Source organism: Mustela lutreola, chromosome 17 (genome assembly GCF_030435805.1).
Source record: "Mustela lutreola isolate mMusLut2 chromosome 17, mMusLut2.pri, whole genome shotgun sequence".
Lineage (NCBI taxonomy): Eukaryota > Metazoa > Chordata > Mammalia > Carnivora > Mustelidae > Mustela > Mustela lutreola.
Window position 1 is genome coordinate 7,272,561 of NC_081306.1, and position 13,108 is coordinate 7,285,668.

Below are 13,108 nucleotides of genomic sequence, written 5' to 3' on the forward strand. Positions count from 1 at the left end.
GACAATCATGTCAAAAAATGGGCAGAAGACATGAACAGACACTTCTCCAAAGAAGACATACAAATGGCTAACAGACAAATGAAAAAATGTTCATCATCACTAGCAGTCAGGGAAATTCAAAATCAAAACCACATTGAGGGACGCCTGGGTTAAAGTTGGGTATTGGGATGCCTAGGCAGCTCAGTGGGTTTAAAGCCTCTGCCTTTGGCTCAGGTCTTGATCCCAGGGTCCTGGAATCAAGCCCCACCTCAGGCTCTCTGCTCAGCAGGGAACCTGCTTCCCTTCCTCTCTCTCTAGGCCTGCCTCTCTCTGCCTACTTGTAATCTCTGTCTGTCATATAAATAAATAAAATCTTAAAAAAAAAAAAACAGATTGAGATACACCACATTACACCAGTTAGAATGGCCAAAAATCAGCAGGACAGGAAACAACAAGTGTTAGAGAGGATGTGGAGAAAGGGCAACCCTCTTACACTGTTGGTGGGAATGCAAGTTGGTGCAGGTACTTTGGAAAACAGTGTGGAGATTCCTCAAAAAATTAAAAATAGAGCTACCCTATGGCCCTGCAACTGCACTACTAAAATTTACCCCAAAGATACAGATGTAGTGAAAAGAAGGCCCATATGTATCCCAAATGTTCATAGCAGCAATGGCTACAATCACCAAACTCTGGAAAGACCGAAGATGCCCTTCAACAGATGAGTGGATAAAGAAGATGTGGTCCACATATATAATGGAATATTATGGAGCCATCAGAAAGAATGAATACCCAACTTTTTTTTTTTTTTTAAGATTTTGTTTATTTGACAGACAGAGAGCTCAAGTAGGCAGAGCAGCAGGGAGGCCGGGGGGGGGGGTGGTGGACAGGGAAAGCAGGCTCTCTGCTGAGCAGAGGGCCCAATTTGGGGCTCCATCCCAATACCCTAGGATCACAACCAGAGCTGAATGCAGAGGCTTTAAACCCACTGAGCCACCCAGGCACCCCAATACCCAACTTTTGTATCAACATGGATGAGACGGGAGGAGATTATGCTGAGTGAAATAAGTCAAGCAGAGAAAGTCAATTATCATATGGTTTCACTTAAGGAATAAAATGGAGGACACTGGGAGAAGGAAAGGAAAAGTGAATTGGGGTAAATTGGAGGGAGAGACAAAAGAGGAGAAACTTGATTCTGAGAAACAAACTGAGGGTTACAGAGATGAGGGAAGTTGGGGGATGAGTGAGCCTGGTCGTGTGTATTAAGGAGGGCACATATTGCATGGGGCACTGGGTGTGTTGCATAAACAATGAAGCTTGAAACACTGAAAAAAATAAAATAAAATGAAGATTAAAAAAACCCAAAATAAATATATGTAAAATGACATACCATGAGAAACTGTACAAGAGTGAAGGTGCCCATTAATGTCACAGGAAATGGACATTAAGACAAAGAATGTTATCAGAGACATATGTCATTACCCGTGATACTCCATAATTCAATTAATCAGAAAGACATATAATAATAAATGTTTATTAGCTTAATGATAGATATTCAAATATATATTTTTAAAAATGACAGAACTGGGGTGCCTAGGTGTCTCAGTGGGTTAAAGCCTCTGCCTTCGGCTCAGATCATGATCTCAGCCCCAAGTTGGGCTCCTTGCTCAGCGGGGAGCCTGCTTCTCCCTCTCTATCTGCCTGCCTCTGCCCACTTGTGATTTTTCTCTTTGTCAAATAAATAAATAAATCTTAAAAAAAAAAATAAAAGTGACAGAACTAAAGGGAAAAAGAAACAAACCTATAACTAGGATTGGAGATTTTACATTCTTTTCTCAGCAATTGAAAGATAAATCTAACAAAAATATCAGTTAGAAACTAGGTGATGTAAGCAATCCCATCAATCATCATAACCTAATTGATATTTATAGAACATTATAACTAACAAATACAAAAGACACATTTATTTCACATGCATATGGCATATCACCAAGATTGATTGCATGCTGAGCCATAGAGCAATTATGAATTAATTTAAAAGGATTGACTATAGAGTGCGTTTTTTGACTATGAAGGAATTAAACTAGAAATCAATAATAATTAATATATCTAGAAACTTCCCAAATATTTTGAAATTTATTTAACTTTTAAGTAATCCATAAATCAAAAAAAAGAAATCATACAGGAAATTTAAAAAATACTTAAACATTTGTCTCCAAACAAACAAAAGCCCAGGGCCAGACAGCTTCCCAGGGGAATTCTACCAAACATTTAAAGAAGAATTAATTCCTATTCTCCTGAAACTGTTTCAAAAAATAGAAATGGAAGGCCAGCATCACCTTGATGCCAAAACCAGACAAGGATCCCATCAAAAAAGAGAATTGCATGGGCGCCTGGGTGGCTCAGTGGGTTAAGCCGCTGCCTTCGGCTCAGGTCATGATCTCAGGGTCCTGGGATCGAGTCCCGCATCGGGCTCTCTGCTCGGCAGGGAGCCTGCTTCCCTCTCTCTCTCTCTCTGCCTGCCTCTCCATCTACTTGTGATTTCTCTCTGTCAAATAAATAAATAAAATCTTAAAAAAAAAAAAAAAAAGAGAATTGCAGACCAAAATCCTTGATGAACACAGATGCAAAAATTCTCACCAAAATACTAGTCATAGGATCCAACAGTACATTAAAAGCATTATTCACCACGACCAAGTGGGATTTATTCCAGGGCTGCAAGGTTGGTTCAACATCTGCAAATCAGTCAATGTGATACAATACATTAATAAAAGAAAGAACAAGAACCATATGATACTCTCAATAGATGCTGAAAAAGCATTTGACAAAGTATAGCATCCCTGCCTGATCAAAACTCTTTAAAGTGTAGGGATAGAGGGCACATACCTCAATATGATCAAAGCCATCTATGAAAAACCCACCGCAATATCATTCTCAATGGAGAAAAACTGAAAGCTAGAAGTCCTAGCCTCAGCAATCAGACAACAAAAAGAAATTAAAGGCATCCAAATCGGCAAAGAAGAAGTCGAACTATCACTCTTTGCAGATGATATGATACTATATGTGGAAAACCCAAAAGACTCCACTCCAAATCTGCTAGAACTTGTACAGGAATTCAGTAAAGTGTCAGGATATAAAATCAATGCACAGATATCAGTTGCATTTCTCTACACCAACAACAAGACAGAAGAAAGAGAAATTAAGGAGTCAATCCCATTTACAATTGCACCCAAAGCCATAAGATACCTAGGAATAAACCTAACCAAAGAGGCAAAGAATCTATACTCAGAAAAATATACTCATGAAAGAAATTGAGGAAGACTCAGAGAAATGGAAAAAGGTTCCATGCTTCTGGATTGGAAGAACAAATATTGTGAAAATGTCTATGCTACCTAAAGCAATCTACACATTTAACGCAATCCCTATGAAAATACCATCCATTTTTTTTCAATGAAATGGAACAAATAATCCTAAAATTTATATGGAACCAGAAAAGACCTCAAATAGTGAAAAGAATATTGAAAAACAAAGCCAAAGTTGGTGGCATCACAATTCCAGACTTCAAGCTCTATTACAAAGCTGTCATCATCAAGACAGTGTGGTACTGGCACAAAAACACACAGAACAATGGAACAAAATAGAGAGCCCAGAAATGGGCCCTCAATTCTATGGTCAACTAATCTTTGACAAAGCAGGAAAGAATGTCCAATGGAAAAAAGACAGCCTCTTCAACAAATGGTGTTGGGAAAATTGGACAGACACATGCAGAAAAATGAAACTGGACCATTTCCTTACACCCCACACGAAAATAGACTGAAAATGGATGAAGGACCTCAATGTGAGAAAGGAATCCATCAAAATCCTTGAGGAAAATGCAGGCAGCAACCTCTTCGACCTCAGCCACCTCAACTTCTTCCTAGGAACATTGCCAAAGGCAAGGGAAGCAAGGGCAAAAATGAACTATTGGGATTTCATCAAGATCAAAAGCTTTTGCACAGCAAAGCAAACAGTTAACAAAACCAAACGACAACTGACAGAATGGGAGAAGATATTTGCAAATGTCATATCAGATAAAGGGCTGGTGTCCAAAATCTAGAAAGAACTTAGCAAACTCAACACCCAAAGAACAAATAATCCAATCAAGAAATGGGCAGAGGACATGAACAGACATTTCTGCAAAGAAGACATCCAGATGGCCAACAGACACATGAAAAAGTGCTCCATATCACTCGGCATCAGGGAAATACAAATCAAAACCACAATGAGATACCACCTCATGCCAGTCAGGATGGCTAAAATTAACAAGTCAGGAAATGACAGATGCGGGCGAGAATGCAGAGAAAGGCAAAGTCTCCTACACTGTTGGTGGGAATGTACGCTGGTGCAGCCACTCTGGAAAACAGCATGGATGTTCCTCAAAAAGTTGAAACTAGAGCTACCCTATGACCCAGGAATTGAACTACTGGGTATTTACCCTAAAGATACAAATGTAGTGATCTGAAGGGGCACGTGCACCCCAATGTTTATAGCAGCAATGTCCACAATAGCCAAACTATGGAAGGAACCTAGATGTCCATCAACAGATGAATGGATAAAGAAGAAGTGGTGTATATATATATACAATGGAATACTATGCAGCCATCAAAAGAAATGAAATCTTGCCATTTGTGATGACGTGTATGGAACTAGAGGGTATTATGCTTAGTGAAATAAGTCAATCAGAGAAACACAACTATCATATGATCTCCTTGATATGAGGAAGCAGAGATGCAACGTGGGGGGTTTGGAGGCTAGGAAAAGAATAAATGAAACAAGATGGGATTGGGAGGGAGACAAACCATAAGTGACTCTTAATCTCACAAAACAAACTGAGGGTTGCCAGGGGTTGGGGGGTTGGGAGGGATTCAGGAGAGGGTGATGTGGTTATGGACATTGGGGAAGGTATGTGCTATGTTGAGTGCTGTGAAGTGTGTAAACCTGGCAATTCACAGACCTGTACCCCTGGGGCTAAAAATACATCATACATTTATAAAAAATTTAAAAAATTTAAATTTAAAAATACTTAAACATTTGAATGATAATGAAAATAGAAGTAATCAAATTTTTTTCAGGATAGAGTTAGAAGACTATTTGCAGGGAAATGTTTTGCTTTAAATGTTTATGTTATTACAGAAGAAAGACCTAAAACCTGTAGTTTCATTCTTCTCATAAGGAAGGTAGGAAGAAGTAACCCAAAAGCAAGCAGCAGGAAGAAAAAATTTTAAATAAAGCTCAAAAATATCAATGAAAGAGAAAGCAATAAAAAAGAAAATTAGTAAAGAAAAATTTGGTTCTTTGAAATAATCAATAAAAACAAATGCATTTTATTGTAGGTAAGCTAAACCTCAGTGGATTTTGATGAGGGAGCAGAAGGCTGGCTGAGGACAAAGCAAAAGCTGGCATCTTGCACTCCCTCTCCACCTGCTCCCCTCAGTAATATGCGTAACAATTCTAAGGTACCGCTGACCACCTTAAAGGAGAAACAAATAGTTGACTTGCAGAGATCCCAATCCTGCAAGATAGGAATCTCCCAACTATCTTGATGTTAATGGCTTGCCAAAAGACAGCATTGATCCCGGCAACTCGGCACCTCCGAGGTCCTCTTTAGCATATGAAAGCTCTGTTGAAACCTCCCTTTCCCTCACCTTCCCCCAACCACGGGGTACTTAGCCTGCCCTCCCTCACAACCCAGGGCAGCAGCATCTCCACCTGCCCAGGAGTCCTGTCCCCTTTAATAAACCACCATTTTGCACCAAAGATGTCTCAAGAATTCTTTCCTAGTCATCGGCTCCGGAACTCACCCCACCGAACCTCACTTATGTTCTAGAACTCATCAGATTTTATTTAAGAAAATATGTTTCTGGGGCACCTGTGTGGCTCAGTCAGTTAAGCAGCTACTCTTGGTTTCAGCTCAGGTCATGATCTCAGACTCCTAGGACCAAGCCAGTCCCCTGCTGGGCTCTGCACTCTGAGCTCAGCAGGGAGTGTGCTTCAGGATTCTCTCTCTGCCCCCATATCCCCAACTCACACACACTCTTTCTCAAACAAATAAATAAATTTTTAAAAAAAGAATACATTTCTGTGAACACTGATTTTTCTTTTACCAGTAACTGAAATAGTCATGTATAGGTATACATGATTTTTAGGTTTAATGTTCCAGTTGCTTGGAGTTATTCTTTCTTTTCTTTCTTTCTTTCTTTCTTTTTTTTTTTTTTTTTTAAAGATTTATTTATTTGAGAGACAGTGAGCAAGACAGATGTGAGTACAAACTGGGGAGAGGCAAAGGGAGAGTGAGAAACAGACTCTCCACTAGCAGGAAGCCCGATGTGGGGCTTGAACCAGGACTCTGAGATCATGACCTGAGCCAAAGGCAGAGGCTTAACCAACTGGGCCACCCAAGCACCCTCCCCCCCACTTTTTTTTTTTTTTTTTTTTAATAAAGATTCTGCTTGGAGTTAAGGCTCATGCATAATTACTCACCTTCCTGAATGTCTTATAGATACCAAAGTAAATATATTGATTGAAAAATGTTCTTATCTTCCACAAAGTAGTGTCCAAAAAGAAAATGAAGAGAAGGCAAATATAGCCTGTGATACTCATTATAATCATGTACTTTCCAATCATTTTCTCTTCCAAAGAATAAATGTTCTTTGCAGTTCCTGAAAATGGTGGGGGTAGGGGGGGGAAGGTGGATTGAAAGAGAGCGATCTTAATACACCATAAACAAGGACTAAAAAACAATAAAGAAGAAATAAAAGATGGAATGAAGTATTGGGCTAATTGGGACAAGTAAACTATTTGGAGTGTGAAAAGTGGTTATCCTACTACCCAAATAACTTTTCAACAATGAATTTTGAAGGTTAATTTCATGAATATAATATATAATAATCAAGTAAGCATATATTAATATATTTACTGATATGCTTATTATTGGATGCTATAAAAAATAAGCCCCAAATCCTTTCAGACATCTGAAATCTTAAGTTAATAATTAGAAGAAAGTATTAAAGCACAAATACTCGTATAAAAGATAACACTTTGCTTTAAAAGGTAAAAATGACCATTAGTGATATTTCTTGAGCTTTGAGAAGAAAGTTGGATAAAAGACATAGAATTTCTGTTACAAGAAAACTATATACTTGAATTTCTATGAAAAAAATACATGAATGGATAACAGGTAACAAAAAGATGCTCATCATCACTGGTAACATTAGAGATATGCAAATTGAAACAATAATCCGATACAACTTCATACCTATTAGAAAGGCTATATAATTTTTAAAAAATGGAAAAATAACAATTGTTGGAGAGGATATAGAGAAACTGGAACACTTCTACATTGTGCAAAATATTCCCTGCTCCTATGGAGACTCAATAATATCTAACTTTCCATGTAACTATATTTTACCTGAAATGTTTCTCTTCCATTTCTTTCTACCTCACTTCATCCCCTAAAATTTATTATCATACAATTTATAGTTCTGAATACTGAGCTTCTCTCTTGAGGTCATTGACTACAGTTCTAGGTAAGATCTGGCTTACTAAGTATTCCTTCTCACTCTGCCCACTCTCACCAAAGTAAGGTATTTTCAAAATTACCTACTAAATGATACAGCACTACCATGAGGATTTCTAGAGTTAACATGAATGTTTACCCTTTTCAAAAAATCTGCAGTACTGTTTGCCTTTCTCTTACTTTTCTTTGTTTTTTTTTCTTTGCTGTACTTTTTCTTTACTGTACATCTCTTTATCACCCAAATTATCACATCCTGAACTTTACCTATTTATCTAAAATGACAACAACAACAATTAAAAAACAAAAACAAAAACCGATAAACAGTTGAATTCCTCTACATGCAGATACTATATTAAACACTGGAGAATGGATTTCATCCATTCCTTCAAATAAGTTGTGGGCAGGTAAGTGTGGGTGATTATGAGTGGTGAAGGTGGTGGAAAATAGGAAAAGTAAATATAATACAAATTCTTCCCCTGGAGGTTCTTTTCCAAAGATGAAATGCATTATGCAATGAGGGAACATAAACAGTGAATCCCAGTTCTGGACCATAAAAGCTGAGTGGCAGAGGGCACATATTCCTCTTCCTTGAAATGAGTGTAAAAACTGAGAACTTGAAGCTGTGGCAATTTAAAATAATGTATGTAGTTACTAGATGATTATTAGTAGCTCTTTTTATATCTGATGACTACTTTAAACTTACCTTGGCTTTGCTTCTGAGGTTTTATTAATTTCCAAAGGTTTCCCCCCTAGTCTTGCAAGACGACCCTATGTATTGAACATGGGTCCTGACTCCCTCCTTTGAAATAAGGTCTGATTCCCCACATGTCTCATGGGTTAAGCCTGAGACTAATTTCTTAGATTTTGGGATGCCAAGAATACTGTGAAGATTAATAAAGGGAAGCTTCTCTAAAGTGGAGTGGGGAGGCCAGCAGGGGGAATTCTCACACCCTAAGACTTGTTAATGACAAGAAGAATTGTCAATTATAGATCCAAAAGAAGACTCTTCAATAGAAAAGAATCATCCATGACAGGACCCAACAACAACAAAAATGTACACTGTATCTCCTATGAGAAACTGACTACTCCTGCAACTCAGCCAACTAGAAAGTCATCACCCTAAACTCTTGCTTCTCTCCAATGGACTTTTTTTTTTCTTTTTCCAAGTGTCTGTCCCAGCTTCCTCTCTCTTCCTGAATAATACTCCTCTCTAAAACAATGCTTGTGAGACTTGCCTATGATTTGCTCTAACTTGCTTATCCTGTATTGCAATTCTGTTAACCCATTTTTGCTGGAAAAATTACTGGCAATTTTATGTTTAAGGTTAATAATACTTACTTTCTTTACTACAATTAAGGTAGATAGGAGGCTTATTTCCAGAGCACCATTTCTTTATCAGATGGAAAGTAAAATAGTCACTGATACACTTCGCAAGGTTGTAATTGGGAAAGAGCAGTAATGAATTAAGTATGAAGGCTCTGGTGGTTTTTGACATCTTATGTTGAACTTCTAAAAAAGATGATAAGATTAGATTTCGTTATAGGAAATTAACTTTCTCCAGGACAACAAATCCACCAAGGATGGTCAAAGCAAGCTCAGGGAATTAAAAAAAACAACAACAACAGATTATTATATTTGAAGAACACTAATTACTTCCCAATAAGTTGTTCCAATTGATACCCAGTGACACATTTTGTGTTGATACTGCAGAGTTCTGAAAAGTCTCTTTGGTGAAGTGGGTGTCCATGTGATAAGACTTCCTGACACCTGATATGGATAGGAAACCACTACTATTTTTTATATCTAATCCTAATCGATCAAGAAAGGCAATAAAGTAGAAGTTGGAGATAAACCCTATAATTCAATAGCAGGGAGCAATTAGGGAAATTATGACATGTTTGAGAGTAGAAAAATCTTCAAGGAACCAGCTTATAGATAATTACTATCTGTCTCAAGAATGTATTTTTTAAATTTTTTTTAATTAACATATAATATATTATTAGCCCCAGGGGTACAGGTCTGTGAATCACCAGGTTTACACTTCACAGCACTTACCATAGCACATATCTTCCCCAATGTCCATAACCCAACCAACCTCTCCCTTTTCCCCCTCCCCACCGACAACCCTCAGTTTGTTTTGTGAGACTAAGAGTCTCTTATGGCTTGTCTTCCTCCCAATCCCATCTTGTTTCATTTATTCCTTTCCTAACCCCTAAGCCCCCCACGTTGCCTCTCCCTCATATCAGGGAGATCATGTGATAATTGTTCAAGAATGTATTTAATATGAACAATTATTAGAGACTAAATTCCTGATAATATAAACATGCTTAATTTATGAATTGACATTATAGAATCTTGATCATGAATTCAGTATTTTTTTTATTTTTATTTTTTTATGAATTCAGTATTTACAAAGAAGATAAAATCTAGTCTAAACAGAAATTTCATATAAGACACTTTGGGCAAAGAGAGATGGCCAAGAGCAAAACTTAAGTGTCCAACCCATGGTGACTGTGTCTAGTGTCAAGTAATTGATCCAGATTGAAAATTCCAGGATATTAGCCAATTAAACATATACCAAAAATGGCACAATATATACCAGCACTATCTTTTTATGAATACGGAATAGCTCTATAGCTGTACCAATACACACAACTGGCTACTGAGCACTTGAAATGTGCCCACTGTAGCCGTGGAACTAAATTTTAATTGTATTTAATTTCACAAAAAATATAAAATATAACACATACACATAAAACGGAGAGGAGAAAAGTATGGGTTCAAACTTACATGACCATCGACTTAATATAGACTGCTATATGCAGGACTTGTCATATACAAACCTAATGGTAACCACAAGTCGAAAACCACAAATAAATTTGTAAACAATGAAGAAAAGAACTCTAAATATATCACTAAAGAAAATAAACAAAACATGAAAGACAAGAAAAGATCAGGGGAAAACTTCAGAAACAACCACAAAGCAAGTAATAAAATGGCAATGAATACATATCTTTCAGTAATTAGTTTCAATGTAAATGGGCTAAATGCTCCAATCAAAAGACATAGGGTGACGGAATGGATAAAAAAACAATACCCATCTATATGGTGTCACTTCTATCCATTGAGTTCTTAATTTAAATTATTATTAAATCTTAACATTTCTCAGGATTCTTTTTGGATCTTTTCCAAATCTACTTGTTCTCTGTGTGTGTGTGTGTGTGTGTATAATACATATATAAAACATACATGTACATATATAGCATATGCATAAATGTATATATTTCTATTATTTATTATATATTCCATGATATATGTTATATATATACTATATACATATATTCCTGAGACACTCTTTTACAATTTATGAAATACACATATTATACATATTAATAATTTAAACACATATTTGTATGCATATATAACATATATGATACATGTTCTATTATTTGTTATATGTTCTATCATTTATATTCTATTATTTGCTCATATTCCTAAGACTCTGTTACAATTTAAATATTTTAGGCATACATATTTTATATCATTCTAAAAATCCCAAATCTTACTTTTGGAGGTCTGATTCTGATTCTACAATTTATGGTTTCTACTAACACTTGCTCTTCAGACCTTGGTTTTTTCCTCTTTTCCTTCCTTTGTTCCTTTATTCGATCTTAAGTTCTCCAGCAAATATAACTATGGGAATACTTTGAAGTCAAGGAATTATGTGTCCCTTTGCCATTCACCTGAGGGCACAACCAACCAAGATTACTTAAAATAAATGATCAGGTTATATTTTTCAGCTTACGTTGGTTCTCTGATTTTAGGACACAAGCCAGTATGAATAGTTGCATGTGTTTAAAAATTCCAAAGGGAAATTATTATTCTTCATTTCAGTGCCAAATCAATCTTTACAAATTTCCTTTCTGTGTCCTATTGTGGTGTTAGTTTTGTTCTTCCTTATAATGAGGACATAGCCTTTTGAAATTCTAATTTTAATAGAAGATATTAAATCTTTGTTATACCTTTATGTTCTTTATTCTGACTTCTAAGTTCCACACAACTTATAAAATGGAAAATGAAGGTCAACAGATACTGTCAATAACCACAAGTCAAAGCTATCTTTGATGCTTGCTTACCTTTGGGGACATTTGTTTTCATTTTATTGTTGGCCTCTGCCAATTCCATACTTTCTTCTCAGTTCATTATTTTTGTATCATAGTATCATAACATTTGTTCTGCTGCTTAAAAATGGAAGTCTCCTTTGATTTTCTAATTGCCAAATATACTGGCTTCCATTTTGTTCTCATCCTATTTTGCATTACTCTTTGCAGCATAGTCCTAAAACACTCTTTCAAAAACCTTCTAAAACAGTAATTTATTCCTAGTCTTACTCTGAAACAACTATTTCTCTTTAGCCCCTTAAGTGATCATTTCCTTTTAGATTAGGGCTCACAGACTCAAATGCTTTCAAATGAGTCTTCCTCACATCATGAAGTAGCACTCTTTTGACAAGTGTGCAACAATATACAAACATCTGCTTTCCATAATTTGGGTACCCTTTTGTGAGAACGAGTGCTAAGTCATATCTGTTAACAAGTTTTTTCATCAGCTATGCATAAGCTTAAGTCTTATAATATTCATTAATATTCATTCTCAAAGGAAATTACAAGCTATTCTTTTGTGACCAGTGAAGGGCCAAGGGAACAAGGCAAGAGCCAGTGATTGTGGAGCAACAAAGGGAGGATGTGAAAAAGTGCTGAGGCCTATTGAAAGGCACCTTAGAGGGGGAAACACCAACTCCACTTACAGCACCGTGATGATCTTCCCAAATCTAAAATTAAAGAAAAGAAGGAAATACAAATTCATGAATACTGTAGAAACCAATCCTAAAAGGTAGGAAAAAATGGGCTTAAGTAATTATGTCTATGTCAGATGCATATAGAGATTTTCTTCCTGGAAAATCTGGTTAGGGTGTTCACAAACTTGTTCCTTTTCTTTGAATTAGGGAAGAAAAGCCACACCATAAAACCTTTTCTTCCCAAAAACAAAACTGTCAGCCTCTCCTGAGAACTCAAGATTTCCCTCCACACGTCCCTCTCTTCACCTCACTACAAACTGCCGTATCATCAAGACGGAACACCTTTAAAGATAACAATGGCCTCATATATTTGAGAAGAATTTATTCTTTCTGAGACCAGCTCTTTTAAAAAGAAAGCTGCTTTTTTTTCCTTCACTCTCCCTTGCTGGCAAATGAATCTCAGGATAAATGTTCCTAAAATTTCCCATATCTGTTGCAAAACAGATTCCTTAAGTCATGTGGTGGAGTTACTGGAGGTGGTGAAGTTATGTGGTAAAGGAGATGGAGTTGTTAGAGATAAAGGTCACATTCAGCATGAAGATCCCAGCTCTAACACAGCACCCAGAATATGATAGGCACTCAGAAATAATTTTATGACTTACATCAAGTACAGGGTTGTCCCAAAACATAGAACTTAATTGTCTACTCATGTCCTTAGTCCCTATCTACTTATTTATTTACTGCTGCCTTCTGTGTAAAGAGAAACTTTGTGAAGCCCT

The 13,108-nt window shown here is 36.6% G+C and overlaps 1 protein-coding gene across 1 annotated transcript in view; it reads right to left on the reverse strand.

The window, feature by feature from the left end:
* LOC131819718 (phospholipid-transporting ATPase ABCA3-like) overlaps positions 1-13,108 on the reverse strand; it is a 136,409-nt gene that overhangs the window by 38,244 nt on the left and 85,057 nt on the right. The window contains exons 23-24 of the mRNA XM_059155003.1: positions 8,870-9,040; positions 6,496-6,674 (exon numbers count right to left, since the gene is read on the reverse strand). Coding sequence (XP_059010986.1) covers positions 6,496-6,674; positions 8,870-9,040 — 350 coding nt within the window. The remainder of the gene's footprint in view (positions 1-6,495; positions 6,675-8,869; positions 9,041-13,108) is intronic.